Source organism: Prionailurus viverrinus, chromosome A3 (genome assembly GCF_022837055.1).
Source record: "Prionailurus viverrinus isolate Anna chromosome A3, UM_Priviv_1.0, whole genome shotgun sequence".
In the NCBI taxonomy this organism is placed as follows: domain Eukaryota; kingdom Metazoa; phylum Chordata; class Mammalia; order Carnivora; family Felidae; genus Prionailurus; species Prionailurus viverrinus.
Window position 1 is genome coordinate 54581077 of NC_062563.1, and position 25755 is coordinate 54606831.

The 25755-nt window shown below is 46.4% G+C and overlaps 1 protein-coding gene across 2 annotated transcripts in view; it reads left to right on the plus strand.

Moving 5' to 3' along the window:
• Positions 1 to 14106: 14106 nt before the first annotated feature.
• UXS1 (UDP-glucuronate decarboxylase 1) overlaps positions 14107 to 25755 on the plus strand; it is a 96755-nt gene continuing 85106 nt past the window's right edge. For both annotated transcript variants that reach the window (XM_047852846.1, XM_047852847.1), the window contains exon 1: positions 14107 to 14333. In XM_047852846.1, the coding sequence (XP_047708802.1) occupies positions 14240 to 14333 (94 nt within the window). In that variant the 5' untranslated portion in view covers positions 14107 to 14239. The remainder of the gene's footprint in view (positions 14334 to 25755) is intronic.

A 25755-nucleotide genomic window follows, 5' to 3' on the forward strand; every position in this document is an offset into this window, starting at 1 on the left:
CCCATCCAATCATAGATCATAATCTTATTGGCCACAGTTTTTGATTCAGGGATAGGATCATGATGAGAGTTTGGCTCATTCTTCCTCTTTCCTTCTTTCATATTTTTTTAAATGTTTATTCATTTTTGAGAGGCAAAATGTAAGTGAAGGTGGGGCAGAGGGAGAGGGAGACACAGAATCCCAAGAAGAGTCCAGGCTCTGAGCAATCAGCACAGATCCCGATGCGGGGCTCGAATCCATGAACCATGAGATCACGACCTGAGCCAAAGCCGATGCTTAACTGACTGAGCCACCCAAGCGCCCCTAATTCTTCACTTTTCTAAGTGGAATCAGAGGTAAAAGTCTCTTTTCTTCTTGGGCAAGTGTTGGCAGACTTTTTCTTTAAGGAGCCACCTAGCAAATATTTTAGACTTTGCAAAACAAGAGGCAAAATAAGGATATGGTGTAAGTACTTATATGGTAAGAGAGAAAACACATTTCTATAAGAATTTTACTGACAAAATTCAAAATGTAATAATTGAGTGCTCTTTTGCATAATAAGTTTATTAATGAGAATAATAGAATTCTTTTTTGTGAGATACGATTTTGCTAATTTGGTGTTCAATGTTAGTGTTCTTATTATAATCACTTACGAATGTTCATATGCTAATACTGAGACAGTATATATTTCATCATTGAAAATGTCTTTCCATACAGGTAAGTATGGCCAAATACTGGTATAAACCCATGAGCCTATGATTTTGTTGAGAATATTCATTCCTCTTTTTTTTTTAATTTTTTTAATGTTTATTTTTGAGAGAGAGAAAGAAGAGCGAGAGCAGGGGAGGGGCAGAGAGAGAGGGAGACACAGAATCCGAAGCAGGCTCCAGGCTCCGAGCTGTCAGCACAGAGCCTGACGCGGGGCTTGAACTCACAGACCGTGAGATCAGGACCCGAGCTGAAGTCGGACGCTCAACCGACTGAGCCACCCAGGCGCCCCGAGAATATTCATTCCTTGGAAAGCACTGCTACAATTCTGTGATTCTTTTGATAATTGTATTTAGCATGCCATTGCATTTAAAATGGACCACTACCAGGGTGCCTGGGTGGCTCAGTTAAGCATCTGACTTCAGCTCAGGTCATGATCTCAAGGTCTGTGGGTTTGAGCCCTGTGTTGGGCTCTCTGCTGTCAGCGCAGAGCCTTCTTCGGGTCCTCTGTCTCCCGTTCTCTGCCCGTCCTCTGCTTGTGCTCTCTCTCTCTCTCTCTCAAAGAAATAAATAAACATTTTAAAAATAAATAAATAAAAGGAACCACTCCCAATGGAAGGTTAGGGGAAGCTCCTGAATCGCACAGTTCAATAGATTTTGCAATATGGAAATTTCCTTTTCCTTTTGGCTTGCCTCAAGATTTGATAAACACTACTAGAACTGCAGTTTGAGCTAAGGATATATATATATATATCGTCTGCAAATTTGTGTGGGAATGGAGATATCATTTCTTATTTTAACTTTTGACAGCATGAGAAGTGTATAAAGCTGCTTGATGCTATATGTGATTTAAACGTTAGTTGCTATTGAAATGGCTTTACCACAGTTTAAAACAACACGTACGGTGTTGTTTTGCCTTCTAGTTTTAGGATGAATTCATTAAGAAACATTATGAAGCCTGCAGCAGAAGTTAATTTCGAGAGCTATTCGATGTGTGATAATCGGGGTTAAGTGCAGTTCTTTTTGTTCAGAAATTCAATCTAAGCCCTGAGCTGAGACTATTGCAATAAAACGTTGCCATTGCCAAGCCACTGAACTGCTGTGTGGTTGGTCAATTCAGGATATGCAGCTTCTATTTGGTAAAAAAAGAAAAAGAAAAAGAAAAGGAAACAAATGCATGAAACTGACAATGGGTAAGCCCATTAGAGTGAATGAAGTCCACTGTTGAGCTATTTGTTCAGTAGCACATACTATGTTTAAATATTTTCTACCAAGTGCCTACTGATAAATAATACAATGAGTAACTACAGGCTAATTTAAACACCTTAGGTTTTCACAAATTTTGTAAATCTCTCCAACTAAGCTGTTTTTCTACTTTATACACATTTATATCACCATCAGAGTAACACATCTTAGGAGATTCCACTTCAAGTTGTACTCAATTCACATGTTCTCAGCCTCTTTGGAAATATTCTTACCTTCAGCTCTTCCACACACACTAGAGGAGCTAATTCTTGGGTTACTTCAAGTTCACCGTTGATTTCTTAAGCAAACAAGGACAGCTGAACACATTCAGTAACATTTGCTAATTCATCAAGGACAAACGAAAACCACTTGAAATCATTTACCTTTAAAAAAAAGTGCTCAAATCTGAGAGGAACTATTTCTCACCAAAAGATAATATATTTAAATAAGTTTATTTTTTCTGGACACATTTCCTTGGCTGCTGCAATAAAATATGGTTTAATTTACTCACCATTGGTAAATAGCTGTCCTCGCTTAGCTAACAAATGAATTATTAGGAAACTTACTTTGTAGCCTTATTTTCCCGTTTCATTTTTGTGCAGGAATCTGCGTAATGACACTTCTTATTTTAAAGGTTCTAATTTTTCTAGGGGCGCCTGGGTGCTCAGTCTGTTAAGCATCTGACTTCAGTTCAGGTTACAGTCTCGCAGTTTGTGAGTTCGAGCCGCTCTGTGCTGACAGCTCAGCGCCTGGAGCCTGCCTCCGATTCTGTGTCTCCCTCTCTCTCTGCCCCTTCCCTGCTCGCACTCTGTCTCTGTCTCTCTAAAGTAAATAGTAAAACATAAAAAAAAAAAAAAAAAGAAAGAGAGAAAAATAAATGTTCTAAATTTTCTGACTGTTGCTTTCCTGTGAATTGGGAATATTGCTGTGAGCATTAAGTCTGATAACACTAATCTATGTCATATTCAGTTAGCATGCTGTAGTGTCATTGCATGACAAAAAAATGCTTTGCCATCTAATCCAATAAAGTAATCTACATTCTCCTGTGCCTTAAAGGCAGATATTCAAAGCCCAGTTTTCTCTTCGCTTTTGTATTTTGGCATAATGAGTACTCATTGGTGATAAAACTTAAGACCCTGTAATCTACCGGTATCTACGGCAGTGAAACGCCGTCACGTTTCAGTGTCACTGCCATGTGTAGTGTTTACAGTGACAAGTGTCATACATGGTGTCTTGTGTTTACTCAACTCTGCCCTTGTGGTGCCAGTGCAACCAAATGAATGAGTGTGTTTATGTTCCAACACTCCAATAAAACTTGATGGACATGGAAGTGTACATTTGATACAATTTTCACGTCACAAAACAGCATTCTCTGTTTGATTGTTTTTAACCATTTAAAAGTAAAACCATTCTTGACGTGTAGGCTACCCAAAAGCAGGTAGTCAGTAGGCAGTAGCTTGTTGATTCTGTACAGTAATCCTAGAACTCCTGGGGACCATGTTTCCTGTCTTTAGAGGCAGTCTTATCCAGGGTAAGAGAATTTGAGCATGCGTGCATATGTCCGTGTGCCCTTGTGTGTGTGTGTGTGTGTGTGTGTGTGTGTGTGTGTGTGTGTGTGTTAGACACTTATTGGGCTCCCAGTTCTAGGCCCTAAGGCCCCAGTTCCTATTGTCCTTCCCTTGATTGTGTGAATAATTCCAGCCTCCTTCTTCAGGGGAAAGACTAGGATGAATTTGGTCATTTGCACTTGTAACTGTCCTAACAGTCACTTGCCAGCAACCTCAGATTGGGCAAAAACATTTGCTTCTCAAATGCTAAGAGAGACATAGCTGTAAGAGTAATAACACCACACTTGAAGGCTCCATTTCACTAATCTGACGAAAACTGCTGCAGGGATGAGGAGGGTTCGTGGGACGTTTCTCCTGGTGACTGACTTCCTTATGGCACCTACTGCTAAGTCCAAGACCTGTAGTTTTCAACATCTGCTGTGTGTGGTCATCCTGATAAGGTGATGCAACACATTTAAAAATAGACATTTCCTTTTTCTTCACTTAGTGAAGGCAATTGTCAGCAGGCCTTAATACGACATTTTCCGTATGGTATTTCTGTCCCTGCGAATGTGAAGTTTCTCTCCAGAAAATTACCAGAAAAGTTCAAAGAGTTAACAAATCCAGGTGTGAAGGATTTTACTGAAATCAACCAATAATGCTATTGCTCATTATGGACGCTCTAAATTCAGCATTAATATCAAAGTTTTGAAAAAGCACACTTTTTGCCAAAGCATATTTATTATTTTAAGAGTCCGCCGTTGGGAGCAAACACTCTAACAAGGACAGCAATGATAAAAGCAACAGTGACCAGTGTTAATGGAGTGTCCATTCCCTGCCAGGCACTGTATGGCTTTACATACATGGTCTCCGATCCTCAGAGCAACCCTGAAAGGTGTTATTCAACCCATTTTACAGATGGAGGCTCCGAGGCTAAGTACCATATCCAGAGCCAGTTCGGGTTATGGGGCCAGAACTGGAATCTGAAATCATGACTTGACTTTAAATGTTAAATACTGTGCCCTCCCATCCTCGCCCACAGTGTGGCTACTAGCCATCCTGTGGCAGGGTGATGCAGGGGTCTCTGTTCGATGAAACGTTAGTCTAAATTGCCAAAGAAGGCTACCATGCTTTCTCACGCTAACATGCACAAATACATACCTCTTCTCAGCAGGAGGGACATAAGAGTATGGGGATCAGAAAAAATCCTCGAGAGTGACAAGCTGTCACCAATGCCTAGGACTCATACTATTTTTGGACAACATGCGTAAGTCAAAGGAAGATGTCCTCTTTTTTTTTTTTTTTTCAAAGAAAGGATGTTGTAGTGAGGGTCAAAGAAGGGTCTGACGGGGAACTACTCACAACAGTGGCCACAATGCAATCAGACACATGTACCTTTATAAAGTTCTATAAAGCTTCAGAAAGGTTATCGAGGCAAAGAAATTGAACTTCTAAGTGAGAGTTCATGCAAATTGCATACGAAATGTTATAGTCTACTCTACGAGGCCCTTGCTGCTTTGTAGGATGGCATTGCTTTAATTTCAGCAAATCACAAAGTAAACGACCCCTTCTATTTGATGAAATAATTCAGAAGAATTTCCTTTGGGAGGTTTTGACGGACATCTTTGAAAGGGCTTCGGTGGGTATTTTAATGTCATTTTTTTTTCATTGTTAAGAATACATTTACAGTTCCGGGAGAGAATACCAAACCAGAAGAGTGACACATCTGTTACATAATTCCAAGTTGATGAAGTTCAGATTCTTATCAAGTTAGAATCACTTTATCACTTTATCAGTGAAAGTAGCAGTGTTCCTCTTTTTTTGTTGTGCAAAACACACATCACATGAAATTTACCAGTTTAACCATTTGTAAGCATACAGTTGGGTGGCATTAAGCGTATTCCTATTGTGCAAACATGACCACCATCCATTCTCAGAACTTTCCATCTGTCCTAAAGACCCTGTGCCCATTCAGTGTAACTGTCTGTTCTCTCCTTTGCTTTCCGGCAACCACTATTCTACCTTCCGTCTCTATGAATGTGTCTACTCCAGGTTCCTCATACTAGGGGAATCCTAGTGTTTGCCCTGTTGTGTCTGGCTTACTTACTACTTAGCACAGTGTCCTCAAGCTTCCCCCAAGTTGTAGCACGGGTCAGAATTTCCTCCCTTGTCAAGGCTGAATAATATTCCACTGTGTGTATACATCACATTTTGTTTACCCATTCATCTGCTGTTGAACACCTGGGTAGTGTTAATTTTATTTAGAAATTCACCTGGGGATATCTCTTTCGAGGTTCTTCTGTTCCAGTGAAAATCTCCCTTAAGCCAACCCAGCATTCAGGACAAGTTGCTTCCAGCATATGAAGGGAGGGAGTCCTTTGGCAATTCTTGAGCTGCTATTTTATCACTGCTTCACAGGTCACCTTGAACCTGTATATGAAAGGAGGCTTACCTATCTTTAAAACGAATAAACTGATATCTACTTGTACTGAATCTTCTGCCTTTTCTGCCTTCCCACTCTGGGTTTTGTTCTGCCCAAACACTTCACTGTTATCCCATTAACCCTGGAAAATCCCCCCATCTCAACCTTGGTTCTGACACTCCCTGATGACAGAGATCTGCTACCTGCACAAGGTCTCTGCTTTTCCCTGATGTCGGTAATTTAAAAGCAATTAGGAAGCTGCATATGAGGTGAAACATAAAGTAACTGATTTTTTAAATGTATGTCTAAATACATGTTGTCCTTCAAAATTATCACCTCCTCAAAATGTCTGTGGAATTATCTTCACATCTGTGTTATGGGTTTTATTACTTTACAGGCACAGGGTGCTGTCATGGTTGATTACCTCCTCCCTACTTGACTTAATTCCATTCCATCGCATCCCAACTTACCCTGCTGCTGTCAGTGACTGTGGGCCCAGACAGTGAAGTGGACGTGGAGGATGTGAAGATGCAGACTATTTCATGTATGTTTTTTCATGACTCGGGTGCTTGCTTGCTTGATGTGCTTTACTAAGTTATCATTAGTTGTGCACCAGAAAACCCATCAGAGCAGGTCTCATTGTTATAACTCCATGGCTTCTTATGCTTACGGGGAAGCCATTTTCTTACTATCTTCTCCCCTTCTTGCAGTGTCACTACTACATCTCACCCCACTCCTGGCCATGTATACCACATACAGTTGTGCAGGTTGTACACTGATTAAAGGCATACTATCATAGAAAACATAGATTTATGTATTTACTGTGACAACTTCCTGCCAGATAGGAGGAAGGCATATTGAGAAAGAAGAGCCTTTTTCTGCTTCCTATGAGAATGCTGTATTTTGCATTCTCTGCTTCTGAAGATCCCATGCAGATGTTTGCTTACACGTGTGCACATGTACACATGCACACACGCACACACAGAATTTTCTCTCCTGACCACCGTTTGTGCCTCAAAATTCTCATTTTAAGCTTTCTTCCTTAATATGTAAAGTATCACAAGGTCTGAAAAGCATGGTTTACTGTCCAATACCTAACCCACTAAGGTAACTGATTACTTCACTGTTGCCTTGAACACAATGCTCTGACCAAAGTCCTAGGTCAGTTTTAAGGCACTCGTTGTTACCAGGCTCTCTTCCAGCTCCTTGGTTATTTTAGTCTGGAATACAGGACTGTCTTTAGACTAGACAAGGAAGGATGATGCCTACAGGATACGATACAGAGGCTTTGCTCAAAATGATCTCCTCCAATGGTAGTTTGTAGTATGTAAAATTAACCACAAAATCCCTGAACTAGAAGGAAGCTCGCAGATAGAACCACAACAACCAAAAAAGGCCTGGGAGACCCTGCCCCACTCTTCCCCAGCCACGCAGGCGTCACTAACATCACAGCACATTTCCTGCCATGTCTGGATGCAGGAGCCCTTCCTAACTCCTAACATTGCTGCTGCAATTGGTATGCATTTGAAACCTCTTTGCCAATTCTGAATTCAAGACCAGGAGTCTCATTAAAATGCAAACCCCTGGAGGAAAAATGCTTTCAGTCTTCATTGAGTAACACCTCAGGAAGACCTGTCACCCCAGCATGTGACATAAGAGTCTTATGTGATTAATTTTTCTCCCCTTTGACCTCTGCAATCAACTAGAACTTCCACTGTTCTACTTTCGAAATAACCCTCAAATTTGACCCCATGCCCTTTCCACCATGACTGCTAGTGTGTTCCTGCTCCTGTCCACCTGGGCTGTCGTGTCAGCCGTCCACGCCAGGTGCCTCTCCCGTGACACCAGGAGACCAGCCTGACGACGGGAGCTGCTGCTCAGGGCCAGCCCAGCACACTCACTGTCTATAGGCCACAGACCAGACCCGGAGTCTGATCGAGCTTAAGAAGATATTTTCATGGCACCTGGGTGGCGCAGTCGGTTAAGTGTCTGAGTCTTGATTTTGGCTCAGGTCATGATCTCAGTTTGTGAGTTCGAGTCCTACATCAGGCTCCATGCTGACAGTGTGGGGCCTGCTTAGGATTCTCTCTCCCTCTCTCTCTGCCCCTCCCCTGCTCACACACACCCTCTCTCAAAATAAATAAATTAAAAAAAAAAAAGAAGGTATTTTAAGGGTGACACCAAAGTATTTCTTCGAAAGGGAACTGTGTTTGCTTAGAAAGATAAAAAGGGGAGGCCAGCAGGGTATGGACTAACCCAGGGGAAACAAACCACCCAGCATAGAAATTCCAGGGTTGGGGTGGGACAGGGGGCCTGGGGGTGGCAGTGGGCAGAGGAGAGAGGAGGTGAAAGGGGCACATGCGTGCGCCGGTGTGTGTGTGTGTGTGTGTGTGTGTGTGTGTGTGTGTGTGTAGGGAGAACGGGGTGGAGGACTGCAGACGGCCATCCCCAGGGATGCAGTAGTCAAAGAACTCTTGGGTGACGCTGCTGTACGTGAGCACTGGAATCAGACAATGAAGCGAATGGATGGTGGATGGCAGGGGCCAGGTTTCTCACTGATGGAGTGGGAAGCTGCAGCCAAGTAAGGGAGGAGGGTAGAAGGATCTACGCGGCAATGGATCGGAGTTGGGGACATCAGGATGAACGCATGCTCAGCTTGACACACACTGTTACCTGCAGAAGTGCTTACCGCCACGTGTATGTGAACACACACACAGTTCTTTGCTTTGTCATCTAGGAAAACCCGGAAACAACAACACTCCTGTACTAGCACATCCAGCACCCAGATGGTGGTTTCCAGTATCATTCTCCAATAAAAGGAACGAGGACTCTTTGGAGAAATAGCTGATTCTGGGGCTGGGGCAGGAAGTATACAAGATGAACCTGGAGCACTTGTAGCCCCAGGAAACTAAACCAACAAACGCAAAGTTAACTACAATGAAGAGAGTATATCAAAGGTGCAGACGAGCCAATTCAAAGAGCTTCTAGTGACCCAAGCTGGGACAATTTGAGCAATGAAACAAACAAAGCAGTATGGCATTATAACTCCAAGTACAAAATCAACAGCCACGAGTCCCATGGAGGATGGATTGGATAATTAAATGACTGGATGTCTATGAATGGGGTAGAAGAGACAAAAGTCCCTTCAGGAAGAGTTCCAGATAATTCATATACATACTACACCCTCAAGGAGGTGACTTGTGACTCCCCGCTTCGTATGTGCGAGCTGTGCAGAATGGCTTTCTTGCAAAGAGGACAGAATGGAAAGGGGACAAAGAGTAGCTACAGAGTAGAGAAACCAGAAAAACACACCTAAGCCTGGAGGTCAAGGCCAACATCAGCAGTCCCAAATCATGTTGACAGTATGAAACCCTGATGTGAAGGGACGTAAATCCTATGGGAATTCAAGATACCAACAACAGGGGGAAATGGGTGCATGGGGACTTTCTGTATTATCTTCTCAATTTTTCTGCAAGTCTAGAGCTATTCTTTTTTTTTTTTAAGTCTAAAGCTGTTCTAAAAAATAGAGTCTATTTTTTAAAGAAGACTCATGAAAAAAAAAAAAGAACAAGACTCATGGTGGGTGGTGCCTGAGTGGCACAGTCGATTAGGCATCTGACTCTTGATATTGGCTCAGGTGGTGATCTCACAGTTCGTGAGTTTGAGCCCCGCATTGGGCTCTGTGCTGATGGTGCAGAGCCTGCTTGGGATTCTGTCTCTCCTTCTCTCTGGACCTCCCCTGCCTTTGCTCTCTCTCTCTCTCAAAATAAATAAATACACTTTAAAAAAAAAAAAAAAAGACTCATTGGCGGGGGGTGGGGGGGCCTGGGTGGCTTAGTTGGTTGAGCAGCTGACTTCGGCTCAGGTCATGATCTTATGGTTCATGGGTTCGAGCCCCGCGTTGGGCTCTGTGCTGACAGCTCAGAGCCTGGAGCCTGCTTCAGATTCTGTGTCTCCCTCTCTCTCTATCCCTCCCCAGCTCACACTCTCTCTCCGCCTCTCAAAAATGAATAAACATTAAAAAAAGTTTTTTAAAGACTCATAGGAATGGGAATGTTAGGTATACAATTTCAAACTATTTAGGTGGCTGGCATATTAAACCCTCCTGTGTCCCCACGCCTGATGGAAGGTACAGTATGCTCATTCATTCTGATGTGACATTGGGGCAGGAAACAGAGATTGAGTACAGAGACCTACCTCCCATTTGTCCCTCTTCTGAGACCCATGGACGTAATGTCCTTTACGGAGGGACTCCAGTGAAGGAAAACAGCAGTGACCTGTGACACAGCTGGAGTGGCATGGAGGAGAGGCTTCATGACAGGCAACTCCAGAGTAAAGCTGAGACTCTTCTTTCTCAAATATCTTACCAGAAGATGTATCAGCCAAGGTCTAGTCAGGAAAACTACTGTAAGTATTTCAAACATACAGACTTTAATGCAGGAGATCGGTTACAAAGCTGTTGGAAGGCCTAAGAAGACAAAGGAGAGGAATTCTGAAAGAACAACAAAGAATGGAGTGATACCCAGAGATGAGAAGCAGTGAATACCCACGGGTGGTCAGCCCTGGAGCAGCCCAGAAGAGAGGCCTTGATTCTCTGACAAGATGTTGCCTGGCTCGGGACAGCTGGGGTCCGGAATCACCCACCTTCGCTAGCAAATGCTAGCAACGTCCGGCAACCGCTAGCCATGGCCACATTGGAAGAGCCAGAAGCAGATGTCTCTTTGTCCTGCTGGTCTCCCACCGGGGCCTCCCACTGGCAGGACCTACCAGCAGCTGGATTATGCAGTGTATGGACTCCCAGCCCCAGCAGAACAAGTACAGATGGAGACGGAGGCAACTGGTAAGTAGCTAGCAAAGAAAGTGACCCTTGACCAGGACCGGACTGACTCTTGGTTTGTACCAACCCTCAAGGCCTTCCAGAATCTTTCCTTTCCAACATGTATACCTTCTCCTCGCCATCCCTGCTCCTCCAGCCAAACAAGCATCCCCACTACGCCCTATGGTATCCTTTCCTTCCCCAGTGTCCCCGCCCTGGCTATTTCCTGAGGGAAACCCCTGCCCAACGTGTGTGAGTAAAAATCTTCCCCATGCTTTCAAATTCTGCTCACATAGCTCCTGCTCTGCCAAATGTTCCTCTCACTATTCTCACCTGGAAGCCGAAGTGTGTGGGTTAAAAGGAAAAAAAAAAAAGAAAAAGAAAAAGAAGAAGCCCTGATTCAGAGCAACTGCTCATTTCCATGGTATAAACGCTCCCACTGGAGGTGTGGCCACTCCGCTTTGGTGAGCGTGTACCACAGTACCCGGAAGCAGTGTCTCTGTCTTGTGAAATTCCTTAGCCATCCATGGAGTCTGTCCCACAGCACTCACCGCTTTCTACCATGAATTACAGTTGTTTCTGCACACCTCTTCACCCTCCTGCAGAAAAGCATCCTTAAGTAGCGCAAAGGCATGAGCTAAAATCCCAGCCCTGGGGGTTTCAGCCCCTCCTCTGTTAAACACAGCAGCAGCAGCAGCAGCAGCGACCCTATACCACAGAGCTGTTAAAAGAAGCAGAGTGCCTGGTTGGCTCAGCCGGTTGAGTCTCTGACTCTTGATTTCAGCTCAGGTCATGATCTCAGAGTTCATGAGTTCAAGCCCCACGGCGGGCTCTGTGCTGACAGCACAGAGCCTGCTTGGAATTCGCTCTCTCTCTCTCTCTCTCTCTCTCTCTCTGTCTCTCTCTCTCTGCTCTTCCACCAGTGGTGCATGCACACACTGTTTCTCTCTCTCTCTCAAAAATAAACAGACACTTAAAAAAAAATTACATGAGGCAACATGTCAAAACATACCGCGTAACAGTCCCTGGCACGTGGTAGAAGCTTTAATAAGTGCAGTTTCCTACCCTTCTTAGGATTTTTAGCACTCTAGGAGAAGAGCCATATTATGATTCAGTTTTTTAATCACCCCTTGTAACTAGTAATTGCTCAAAAATATTCTTGTTAACATATCCATTGAAAGAATGAAGTAACTGATAGCAAGGACGGGGTAGGGGTTGGGGACGTGAGCCCGGACCTGTTGGAGGAAGTGGAGGTGAGCCAGTTGGAAAAAGACCAGAGAAAACAGAGAAGAGGAGCACAGGGAAGGACAGACCTGAGCCCGCAGTTTCCCTGATGAGCTTGGAGGGCCTCTTTGGCATCCCCTTCCCCCTGTGCCTTCCCACCTCCACTGGGCACAACGTGTACTACTGCCTACGCCCCAATTCTGGCTTTGGTGGAGCTGGAAATCGGGATCCTGGGCCACTAACAGCCTTCTTGGTGGTAATAACGACAGCAGCAGAATTTTACCTACAGCTGCTGATGGCATTTCCATGTATTTACTCCAGTGGGGCAGGAGCAATGGAGCACTGGCATTGGTGCGTGGTGGCAGAAGAGACGCTCGACTAGGAATGCAATTACACACGGTTGTACAGAAATAGCATGTGTTTCACAATTTCTGTCCCGTCTGAATTGATAGATACCTATCAACGACATCCTGCCGATAACCGAATATGCTTGAAATCTGCTTACAGCTTCAATCTGATTTTCCCAGTAGGACAAGTGTCAACAAAAATCTTTTCTCACATCTCTGCTCCTCACCTTTAATCTAAAAATATTAGAATCAGAAAAGCCCAAAGCTCTACCTGCTCTAGGCACTTTTGTGCAACAAGTATAGAACTAACCCAAACCCAAAATGTTAATGAGAGGTAAACTAAGCCTCACAGGCAAAAAGTGGTTTGTTTCAGGCTCACAGCTGGGCTCTGGAAGTCCTGCCACTGTGGGAACCTAGGCTTCTGGCTCCCAAGGCAGGGCTGTCTCTGCCCCCAAAGGAAGCGAAGGAAATGTCACTTGGCAGCCTCCTTTGATACTTCAGAGACTGGGATGGGGCTTCTTGAAAGTAGGCCACTCCGTTTGTGGGCGGCATGATTGGAGGGTGGCTCTTCCTAGGGCAAAACCCCTCAGCATGTTTCCTCCCATTCAGTGATTCTCAGCAAGTTACTGGGGAGACCAGGTTTGGGGGGAGGTTGTATTTAGAATCATACAATCACAGCATTTGGGCTGTGTAGTTTAAGGCTGTAACATATTGCTGCTTTGATTTATTGCTACTTGTTTATTTTTCTTGGAGGTTTCTAATAAAGCTAACACAAAGTGTTTGATTTTGGCAAAATGGCCTGGCACTCCAGGGATGCTGCTGGCTCCTCTGACTTCTCTCTGTGGCTGATCAGCACTTTTAGCCAGTACCCCAACATTTTCTGGGGTCTCACTTGACTAGGCATCACAGACCTATGTGTACCATCTTTTCTTTTCTACTGGGACCAGCTTTCTGTGGCTCCGATGACGAGCTTCTGGTGTCCATGTATCCTCTGACACACCTCCTTGTTTGCAGCAGGCATTCAATAAATGCCTACGGAATAAATACATTCAGCCACCACACACGCAATCGGTACACCACTGCAATTCACTTATACTTTACAGTATATGCACTCAACAAAAAGCTTGGAATGAAACACATGTGATGACACGTTTTTCTCTAGGCAGAGACAAAGCGCGGCTTCACCCTTTCCTTTTCCCGGTTTGTCCTAATTCTATATCACCAGCATTACGTTTTCACAATAATAACAAAATATTTTAAGAAGAAAGACATCCCAGTCGATCACAGCAGAGAAAAAAGGCATCGGGTTTTCACTTTAGCAATGTTTAGAGGATTAATAATTTTCGCTGCTGCTTCTAACGAAGTCAACACAACAGTCCACAGAATTAGTCAACTTTCTGAAAGAGGCGTTCAAAGAACTTCAAAGACATGGCCAAATTTAGCATAAATATTTCTTTTGATCGCCACATATGAATGCCCACAGCGTGCCACCCCCTGGGCCGGGTTCGGAAACTGGCGACCGCGGTCCCGCCCTCGGGTCGGGGACGTACCTCTTCGGTACAGCGCGCCAGCAGCACTCCGGCAGGGGGAAAACACGCCGGTTTACGCATGCGCCGCGCCCGCCCCGCCTTCGGCTCGCGGCCACATTCTTCGAAAACTGAGCAGAGGCGCAATTGCGCCTGCGGGGAGAGCAGGCGGAGGGGCTGCGTGTTGGGAGGGCGAGGGAGGAGGCGGGGCGAGGGCGGAGTGGCGCATGCGCGGTGGCCCCGCCAGCAGGAAACCCGGCACGCGGGGGCGGGACCGCGCGGGCCGGAGGCAGGAGGCGGGGCTCTCCCCGGCCGCCGCCGCTGCCGCTGCTGCCGCCGCCGCCGCCGCCGTCCCCGCCGCCGCGCATTGTGCAGCAGCCGGGCCCCCGCGCGGCAAGGGCCCTGGACCGGCGTGGCTCCCGGGTATGGTGAGCAAGGCGCTGTTGCGCCTCGTGTCTGCCGTCAACCGCAGGAGGATGAAGCTGCTGTTGGGCATCGCGCTGCTCGCCTACGTAGCCTGTGAGTTCGCGCCCGCGGCCGGCGGGGAGCCCCATTCATTCCCGGACGCCGCGGCAGCGGGGTCGGGGGTCGGGGGGCTGTGGGCAGGGTGGCCCTGCTGCCCGGTCTCCCGCCGCGTACCGGGCGGGACCTAAGCTCCCTGCTTTCACTCCTTTTCGGGGGCTGCGAGGACCCGTTTCCCCTTCTCCGCTCTTGCGGCAAAGCAGCTGGCCAACTTGGGCGCAAACCCTCGAGCGCTTAGGCCCCGGCGCGGAGACCTGGCGGTCCGGCGGAGGGTCCTTGCCCCGGAGCTCTGGGACTGCCGGGCCCGGCACGGCCGAGGCGCCAGCCGAGGCCCCAGCCCGGTGTCCCAGTCCCCCCGCCCCGACGCGTGGGACTCCCGTCCACGTCGTCCCGACAGCCGGCGAGGGTCCGGCAGGCGATTCCCGAGCGTGCCGCGCGGGGACACCCTGGGGACAGTCGTGGCCGCGCCGCCGTGTTGGTTAAGTAGGATAAAAATACTGTTGCCGTTGGCAGAGCCCCCGCTCCGACCGTTTGCTCCGCAGGAAAATTACTCAGCATTTAACTATTGGGGAGCCAAGTGTTGCTGATCCCCGCCGGCCCTCGGCCGCGCCCAGATGTCCGGGCGCGCAGGGTCCCCGGGGCGCGGCGGATCGGCCCAGTGGGGAGGCGCAGCTCCCGGAGACCCGGGGCGGTGCTTTGCTATGTAAGGTCCTCGTGTCTATCCTGACTCCCGGCCTCTGCCTGAGACCGGGCAGGAGGGGCACTTTGCAGGCAGGTGGTGGACCCTGTGTTTTCTAAGAGGCAGAACCCCCCCCCCCTTTTATGTTAAGATCTTTTCGATGAGCATATATTATAATTGTTGCTATTAATACTTTACCAAAGACCACAGTTGGACTAGAAATAGCTTACAGTGTAAGCTCCCTTTGAATCCTAGGCACCGCACAGACATGCTCTTAAATGAAACAACCTGCTAACTGGTTGAATTACCAAGATCTGGTTCCCGAGATGAGAGGGGACTTGGGAAAGTGACTTCAGTTGAGCTCTAGGAGGACATGTGTTATTAAGACCCAGATTGTCCAGCATAGCCCAGCTGTTCCAGGAGGTGGAGCAGAGAAACCTCAAGCAGGGCTTTTGGATCCTAGGCAGAGTTTCATGCCGGGTTGGGTGTTAGATGGGAGTAGTTTGAAAGGGAGAAAGAGCTCTTAAGTGAATGTGGTCAATCTTGAGCAAGAAAGCTGAGACCCAGGGGAAAGATCACTTAAAATTGCATAATTATTGTTATGAAATAATAATAGCACCTAAATTTGCTGAGTGTTTACATATGTGTGCAGGCATGAGTCTCATTGGCTTATTTAATTATCTCAACAATCTTGGGAAATACTATGGTCATTCCCATTTTAGAGGTGGGAAAATTTAGACCAAGAGGAATTAGGAACATTTATGGATGATTATACAGATGACAAGCTATAGAGAGCCAAGTTTTGAACCTAGAAAGGCCAGGGAGCTGGGGGTAGAACCCAGGTCTGCAGACGGTTCAGTGTTGATCTAGGTTGGACAGAGGTGTTTAGAATTAAATTTTTTTTGATGTTTTATTTTTGAGAGAGAGACAGAATGTGAGTGGGGGAGGGGCAGAGAGAGAAGGAGAGACAGAATCTGAAGCAGGGTCCAGGCTCTGAGCTGGAGCTGTCAGCACAGAGCCCCATGCAGGGCTCGACCTCATGAACCATTAGATCATGACCTGAGCTGAAGTCAGACGCTCAACCAACTGAGGCACCCAGGTGCTCCATCGTGATTAGAATTAATAAAGGGAGATTTAGGGAGCCCTGGGAAGTTTTTCAGCATTCATTCAACCAGGAAATCCTGCCAAGTCTTTTCCCTTGTCTGTTACTGTGAATGGTGCTGGGGGACACTGAGGAAGTGCCATCTTGGTGCCTAGAGCAGTGGTTCTCAAACTGGGGAGTATATCAGAATCACCTGGAGGGTTTTCAAAACACAGATTTTTGCCTCCCACCTCAGGGTTTTGATTGAGTAGGTCTGGGTTGTGTATTTGTAATAGCATCACCTGGGAAGTTGTTGCTATGGTCAGGGGACCACTGGTCTAGAAGGTAAGGTGGCCAAGAATGAGATAACCACCTCGATGAGGGCTGAATTACAAACTGGTATAAAGGAAAGGAATGCATGAGAGATCATGCATGGGACTCCTGAATTAGGGTGATCAGGGACATTTGTTTCTGTGAGAATTGAGGCTTGAGCTGAGAATTGAATGATGTGTAGAATAGGGAGGCTTAGGGGGGAATGTGTTCCAGGAGGACCAGCATGTGCAGAGGTCCTGTGGCAGCCAAGGGCTGTAGGAATGCAAAGAAAGATAGTGTTTTTGGAGCGTGAAAATGGTACAGTGATGAGGCTGACCAGACAGGGGCCAAGAGCTGGCCGGCTTGGGAGAGGCCTGGTGCCAGCTTATAAAATCTGATTTTAGTTATGAGGGGCTCAAGAACAGGGTGGAGCAGTGTTACTAATGAGCAGGGATGGTACATCTGAGACACTGCTGGAAAAACGTCACGGGGTTCCTGATAGGTGGTGTCCAAGGATACTGAGAATGTAAGTCAGCAGGGAGTCTTACCGACAATCTTGCCCTCCCTGTTAAGAGTGAAATCTCTTTGAAAAAACTGTCCATACTCCCACTTAACACAGCCTCACAGCTAGCCAGTTCCCTTTCTGGAAGTGCACTGTCTGCTCCTCTCTCAAGTTCTGCCAGTCTTTCTCATTGCACTTGGATCTTTCTCAAAGGGCTGTTTTTTTTGCCTACTTGGGCCGGAGTCTCCCTTCGTGCATCTGAACTCTTCTGGACCATGCCTAGGGGAGTCAGCCCATGGCACCTTGCACTGCACTAAAGGTCTTTCCCATGCGTGTGTTTTCTTCTCAGTAAAATTCCCAGTCCTTGAGAACAGGGCTTCTATCTTCAGTGTTTCAGCCCATGGAGTACTGAAGAGCTCAGAGGTCTGATTGAAAATCTTGCCAACCTACTAGGTAGGTAGCTCCCCAGGTAGAGGCTCAGCTGGAATTACCTTTAGTGTTTCTTTAACATGCACATAGTTTGAAAAGTCAAATAGAGTCTTCAGGGTTTGTTAGGCAAAACAGAGTCCCTGCCACTATTTTCCCCTGCCGGGAGGCAAGCACTTCCCTTAGCTGATTGTTTTTGGTGTTTATCTTTGTGCCATAGAATCATATGCTTGTTGATTTTTCATTTGTAGGTATTACCTAGTGACTTTATCCTTTGCAAGATGATTATTTTCTTACCTCCCTGCTTCCCCTGTGTTCACCATCCCCCATGTAGATGTGGTGTAATTTTGAGATCAGCATTTAGTGTATATGTGTATGACTAAATGCTGTTCTTCTTGTTAGTGAGCTGTGTTGTGCATGACTTTTGTTTTCGCTGGAGCTAATAAATGGCTTTTTCTTTTTCTTTCTTTCTTTTTTTTTTTCCCCTCTCTGTCTACTATTTCTGATTCAATTCCACATGTTTTGTCAGTTGCCCTAAGATGTTCAGAAGCATCAGGACCTCTTGATGGGGCACCTTCCTGAAGAATGGCCCCCACAGCCTTCAGACCTGCTCTGCCCATTACAGATGTCTTATTCCCTGACTTCCTCTTGCTTACTTCACACTTATTTCACTTGAATGTGCATTGGAGGAGAATTTTGAGACATGTAATAAATGTCTTGTCTTCATGTTTAATTGGTAGATTGATGATGTAGAATTCTAGACGAAGATTCCCTCAGAACTCTTCAGGGATTATTGCATTACTTTCTGGCTTCTACCGTAGACCAGTTGTGTCAGGTCAGTGCCTTTTGTGGGGCTTGTGTTTTCTTTCTGGAAGGTGTCAGGATCTTCTTTTTGCTCACAAGGGTCATTGTAAACCACACGTTTCCAGCTCTCTGCTGCCTGGCCTTTCCTCTCTCCCAGAGCTTGGTGGCCTCATGCAGTCAGCATGCCCAGGAGCCGAGGGGGGTGCCCTGCTTCAGTTCTGGGCCCAGCGATTAGTTGTAAACATGTTTCCTCCCCTCTGGGTTGATAACTGACATCATTCAAGGTGATGGTGCTCAGTGAAGAGCCTACCCCCACCCTCCTACCCCCACCCCTTCCTTAGAGTGACACAAACTTGAATAATACATCTTCGTTTTTAAGCCTCATAGGGTCTGGGCTCGCTCATTGCTGCAGCTCAGCAGAGCCTGCCCTGACGCACCTATCCCCTGATGTGGGAGGTGCACATAGCACCTGTGCCCCATGCACTGGGTCCTCTGTGTCCTTGCAACCCAAGAAACTCTTACTTTTCAGTTCTGGGATTTTCTTAAATTATTCTTTGTTTCACCTCCTCGTTCTCTGTTTTCTCTCTCTGAATCTTAATGCTGATGTAGTATTACCTGCTCTAGTCCTTTTATTTCCTATTGTCTCCCCTTAAAAAAAAATTTTTTTTTTAAGTTTACTTATTTTGAGAGAGAGAGAGTACAAGTGGAGGAGGGTCAGAGAGAGAGGGAGAGAGAGAATCCCAAGCAGGCTCTGCATTGACAGTGCAGAGCCTGATGCAGGGCTGCAACTCACGAACTGTGAGATCATGACTGAAACCAAGAGTCGGATACTTAACCAACTGAGCCACCCAGGCGGCCTGTCCATTCTTTAAAAGTTTTGCTCTACTTTCTAGAAACTTCTGCTTTATATATTTAAAAAAATTTTTTTTGAATATTTATTTTTGAGAGAGCGAGCATGAGTGGGGGAAGGGCAGAGAGAGGGAGACACAGGATCCAAAGCAGACTCCAGGCTCCAAGCTGTCAGCACAGACACAGCGCTCGAACTCACTGACGACGAGATCATGACCTGAGCCACGGTTGGTTGCTTAATCGACTGAGCCACCCAGGTGCCCCTACTTTACATTTTAAAGCTTCTAATGATTTTTTTAAAAATTTATTTTTGCTATCATTTTTCATTAATATGAGTTCTTTTTTCTCTGGATTAAAAAAAACCAGAAACAAACAAAAGCAGTGGCCTTTATTTCATGGCTGTATTCTTTTCATGGTAGTTTTGTTTATTTTTCATTCTCACTAAAGAATCTCTTCCCTCCTGGTCCCTTCCCACTTTTCTTCTTGGAGGCTTTCGTTGGCCTTCTGATGGCCCTAGGTTGTCCACTCCTATTTGAGAGAGTGCTGTAGGTCTGTCCTCTGAGCCCTGGTGCCCAGGCTCTGCCAGCTGTCTGCTGGACGAGGAAGCCTGGCTGCCCACATCCTGGAGCCCCCGTGGGGACAGGAGTTCAGGTCTGAGCGGTACCGTGATCATCGTCCCAGGTGGACCTGGGGCTCCCCAGTCTGAGACCCCCTTCCAGAGAATGGACTGCCCATCTGCTGCTGGGCGGGGAGTACAGCTGCCAGTCATGCTGCTGTTTGCACACATTTGAAAGCCAGAACCCCTGTCTCGGTCGACTTGTCACCCCATTTCCAGAGGCACAAGGCAAGACCATTCCTGACTCTGCCGGGTGCGGCTCGGCCTCCCCACTGTCTGTCCCAGGTGTTCTCTTGACTTTGCCTCATCCTCCTCATGCCTTCTAGCTGCATTGTGTTCCCCTTTTCCCACCCCCCCAGGCCCAGACCTTAAACAAGAATGAAAAAGAAGTCTCCTTTCTGCTGTAGTGATTTCAGGAGCCATTACTTTCACCCTCAGCTCTTGAAAGCTAGAGTTGTGATACCCTGTCATCCTCATTTAAGTTTTGGCATATCAGGGATCTTGTGGTAATGACACTGCAGCCATGGCACCCTTCAGTCCTGTCGCTTGCACCCCACTGAAGAGAAATGCTATGAAATGAAACACTGAAAACCATTTAAAAGCGCGGTTTATGTGTGTTTGCTTTGCATTTATGGAAACAGACTGCAAACTTGTCGGATTCGGGCTTTCGTTAGAACAGCTTTGCCCTTAATCTGATCAGCCCCCTCGTGACTAGGGACTGTCCCTCGAATTCATTCGGTAAACATCCACCGGCCTGCTGCCAGGGAGACACGGGGAGTTAGACAGCATCCTGATGCCAGCTGCCTCCAGGGAGGAAAGGGGGGGAAAAGACAAAGCAAATAGTACAGGTGCTGGTTCCAGACTTACCTGAGCATGAGGATCAGCCAGCACTTGTGAAGTGCAGGTTCCCAGGATCCTTGAGACCCTGGGAATCCATTCCTTGGGGGTTGGGAGGGGCACCTCAAAGTTGTTTTGAGCCCTCAGCATTTTAGTTTAATAATTTACACACCTGTTTTCTCTTATTCCTAATGAAACACTAATTCAGCAAACAGGCAAATACTCCTCTGCCTAGATTTACCAGCTGTTCTTTGTTTCCACATTTGTTCTTTTTCTCTGTTTTAACGTGTACATCTTTGTGTTGAAATATTTGAAAGTTACCCCACCTTTAAATACTTTCACGTAGATCTCCTAGGACTAAAGGCATCTTCTGTATAATGTCATCACCATTACACGCTCTAAAAATTAACATAAATAATACTGTCTAGTGGACAGTCCATGTTTGAGTTTCCCCCAGTTGTACCATCAATGTCTTTGATAGCCTTTAAAAAAAAAATTTTAATGTTTATTCATTTTTGATGGGGGGAGGCAGAGAGAGAGGGAGACACAGAATCGGAAGCAGGCTCCAGGCTCTGAGCTGTCAGCACAGAGCCCAATGTGGGGCTCGAACTCACGAACCATGAGGTCATGACCTGAGCTGAAGTCGGATGCTTAACAGACTGAGCCACCCAGGTGCTCCCCACCCTCCCCCACCTTTTTTTTTTTTTTAAACTCTAGGATCAGTTAAGGTTTATATGTTGCATTTGGCTGTTACGTCTCTAATTTTTTTTTTTTTTTTAATAACATGTACCTTTAAAAAAAAGCCCAGGCCAGTTGTCCTGTAAAACATCTCACATTCTGCGATGTGATTTGTCTGATTGCTTCCTTATAATTAAAGTCAGCTGAACATTTTTATAATCGTGCTTGATGATTTGCCTTCTATCAGGGTTGCCCCACTGTTGATGACACGTTTGATGCCTGGAAGAGTTGGCCATCGCCGCACTTCATATTAAAGGTGCAAGTGCCTTTTCCTGGTACAAAGTCCCAGAGGTGGTTCTCAGAGACGGAGTGGCTTCTCGTCCAGCGAGTGCATTCAGTGCCCATTGGCAGTCCTCGCCTAGATCAGTTTTCACACTGGGAAATCCAAAATGCTGCTTTTCTTGAGTTTATTTTTATTTTATTTTTTAATGTTTATTTATTTTTGAGAGAGAGAGAGAGAGAGAGAGCGCACGCGCGCAAGCGGGGGAGGGGCACAGAAAGAGAGACATACACAGAATCTGAAGCAGGCTCCAGGCTCCGAGCAGGAGCCCCATGCGAGGCTCGACGCAAGGCTCTAATCCACGAACCGTTAGATCTGACCTGAGCCAGAGTCGGATGCTTAACTGACTGAGCCACCCAGGCGCCCCTGCTTTTCTTGAGTTTATTAACTTGCATCTTCTGAAAAGAACTTGCCTCCCTCTATCTTCTCTCACTTTCTGTAGTAATTTCCTGTGCCTGTTGTAATGTTGCCACAAACAAGGTGGTTTTCAAACAAGAGAAATTTATTCTCTTACCGTTCAGAGGCCAGACGTCTGAAATCGAGGTGCTGACAAGGCTCCTCTCCCTCCGAAGTCTCCGTTGAGGCTCCAGATGTTTTGGCGTGTGGATGCATCCCTCCCATCTTCCTCTGTGGGTGGTCACGTTGCCGCCTCTTGCTGTCACATCTCCCCTGGGTCCCCTATGAGGACACATGGTGCTGGATTTAGGGCCCAACTGAATAATCTAGGGTCATCTTTTGGTCTCAAGATCCTTAATTACACCTGCAAAGCATCCTTTTCCAAGTAAGGTCATAGTCAAGGTTCTAGGGATTAGAATGTGGACATATTTTGGGGGGTCACCAATCAGTTCACCGCTCCTGTTTAAAAAAAATACCACTGTGGACTCAGAGTCTTTGAGCACTACCTTGATCTCCAGATGTTCTGGGCTCATCTTTCCCTGCCCCAGTCCTGGAATTAGCCATTTCTCCAAGGATCCCTGCTTTCTCTCACTGGAGAATGTGGTTTAGGAATCAGAGCCTGGGCCTTGGTTGTGCACATTGCCATTGAGGTGTCCTTGCTCCCAGGGCTTGTAGGGAACGGAGCCGGGAAGCATGCACACTTTATCTTCTTTACCTTCCCCCATTCCATATTGCTGTCTCCTTTTTCCCACTGTGAAAATCTCATTTCTAGCATCAGTAAAAAAGTCATCAGCTCTCTACTACCATACAGACAGAACAGTTTCAGAATTGCTACGTCAGTACCACTACCAGTAACAAACTTGGCGAAATTCAGGATTTCTTTGGAGTTCTTTTTGTCCTCAGAATATGTCCTACTGAGGATGTGCAGTTAGAGTATTGTGTTCAGAAGCTACTTGTGATCATTGTTTTTTAAATGCTGAAACAAGTTAGGGTCATGCTTTGGTTTGCGACCAACTTTCTTCTTTTTACTAAAGTGTTTCAGCCATGTACATGGTTCTGAGTTGAACTACATGAAACATTGGATGATTTGGGGGCAATCTCGAGCCTTCTGCACACTTCTGGTTTGTTTTACCTGTCTTATTACAAACGTCAGCATTTAGTCCACGTGTATGCATGCCCTTGCTATCCGTTTTTACTGAGCGGGTAGCATCCTGTGTAGACTGTTTGCCTCCCTTTCCTGGAGAGCGAGGGCTCCGTGTGGGGGCACACAGCCGCCCCCTGTGCTGTTGTGCAGCTGCGTAGTACTCCTGTGTGCACGCACCAGTCTCCTATGGAAGGCGTTTATTTCCAAAATGCTGCTGTCGCAAATACTGCTGTCGCATAGACATGTGTGCATGCTGTCACCAGGGGTTGTGAGCAGCCGTCTCCTCTCAGCCTCCCTAGCCGAGGCCTGCTGGCAAACGTTTGACTTGTCACCAGCCTGAAAATGGCATCTCCTTGTTTTAATTTGCATTTCTTTTATTGTGTCATGAAGCTGGTTTTGAAATGTTTAAGGACTATTTATATATATATGTGTATATATATATATATATATATTTATTTCTGAGAACTGTTTATGGGTTTGCTCATTTTTCTATTGAGTTGTTGGTTCTCTTTTGCACTTATTTATTTATGTAGGCTTCACACCCAACATGGGGCTTGAACTCATGACCCTGAGATCAAGAGTCTCATCCTCCCCCGACTGAGCCAGCCAGGCATCCTTCTTTTCCACTGATCTCTCAAGATCTCTCTCTATATATGTTAACTGTCCTCTGTGAAGTGAATGGCGACTATTTTCTCATGCCTGGTGTGGTAGGGAGGAAAGTATATTTGGTCTTTGTCTCCTATTCTTGGCACAAAGCGCCTAAAACCCTTGGGATTTCCTGAGCGATGGGAGTGTCTTTTGTTATTCATGAGAGCCTCTCTTTGATCACACCTGAGTTGATGCCAACGAGATGACTTAGGGTGGTCCCTAGATAGCCATGGTGGGCCAGTCATGAGAAGGACCGGCCATGTGCTTAGAGGGTTGGCACTCCGGCCCCACCCAGCATCCTCCAGGAAGAGAATGGGGTGCTGGAGATAGAGCGCTACAAAAACTTGAACAGTGGGATTTGTTGAACTCCCCGGTTGTTGAATGCAAGGAGGTACTGGAAGGCTGTGGGAGCTCCAGTCCCATCACCCTGCCTTGCCGTGTACATCTGTTTCATGTGGCTGTTTCTGGGTTGTATCCTTTATAATGAACCAGTGCACGTAAGTAAACTGTTTTCCTGAATTCTGGGAGCCATTCTAGCAAATGATCAAACCCAGGTATGGGGTCATAGGAGCCCTTGCTTTACAGCCACTTCATCAGGATAGGGACTTGTGATTGCCATCTGAAGTGGGGGCAGTCTTGTGGGATTGAGACCCTAACTGGGGTCTGTCCTAATTCTAGATTGTTAGTGTCAGAACGAATTGGAATTGTTGGACACCCATACAGTTAGTGTCCAGAGAGTTGGAGAATAGGTTGTTAGTGTGGAGGAAAAAAAAATCCACACATTTGGTGTCGGAGGTGTTCTGACGGCAGAAACAGATTGGACCTGGGAATCTTTGTTTCCAACCGTTCTATTTTCCCTACATTGTTCTTAAGAAACTGGCCAAGGTATTCCTTGAGAGAAATGAGACCAGGGACTATGAAGGAATGGAGATGCCCTCAAGGCCCAGGGGTTGCTACTTAGAGGAGGGATAAGATTTGGACGGTAGGGTTGAAGGCAAAGATGCCAGCATGACCATGGCGTTGGAGGAGATAGGGTGCAAGGAGCAGGAGTCCTTCAGGCCCTTAAAGGCAGCATTTGAAGTCTGTCCCCAGCATAATCTTTATTCAGTGAGACGAGTTAACATTTGATCAAAATTCATACGGCGCAAGAAGATAAGAGATTTTGGTGGACATACCCTGAATTTTCAAGCATTAGGGCAGTGTCACATGGAATCAGTTTTGCGTTCGGGGGCAGCCTGTCTAGCCGGGATGTCGCAGTCTGCTGTGTGCATCCCGGACCTTGTGTAGATGTGCTGGTGGGTTGTAGGCCTGCTATGTGGTACTGCTGTGTAAGCCAGGAAACCCAGAGCGTGGTTGTTGTGATGTCGAAGAGCTTTGACGAATGGATGTTTAACAGGCAGGGCCTGTTACCAGATTCTCCATGTGCCTTGAATCCACATTAATGCCTGCTTCACTTTTTCCCCCCCTTGCTGTATGTTCTACAGATGTCTTGGGTCTTAGGAGTTCCTGAAAGATCCATGTGGGAGGAGTGATTCCTCTCACAGAGAAGGGTAGTTTCACTTGCTCTTGTTAGGCTCATAGTTTGGCTTGGAGACAGTCACCTAACCCTGTTGTTCCATTTTTATGCACTTATAAAATTGGAATGCTATGTTCTCTTACTACCTTGCCGGTAGTAGTACTTTTTAATATTTATTTATTTTTGAGAGAGACAGAGACAAAGCTTGAGTGGGGGAGGGGCAGAGAGAGAGGGAGGCACAGAATCCAAAGCAGGCTCCAGGCTCCGAGCTGTCAGCACAAAGCCTGACGCGGGGCTCGAACTCACGAGCTGCGAGATCATGACCTGAGCAGAAGTCTGATGCTCAACCGATCGAGCCACCCAGACGCCCCAGGTAGTAGTACTTTTTAAAAGCATTATGAGGAATTGAAAGAATTTCTTTAAAGAGATGATAGCTTCAGTTGATGAGCCACCTGGGAGAAAAGATGTCTCCAGGTGTAGGTGTGAGAAAGTGACCTGTGGGGAGGGACTGTCCTTGCTCAGGAAGGGCAGTGACAGCGGGCAAGCGGGTGCTCCCCAGGGGGTGGACTGAGGAACCCCTTTGAAGAGCAA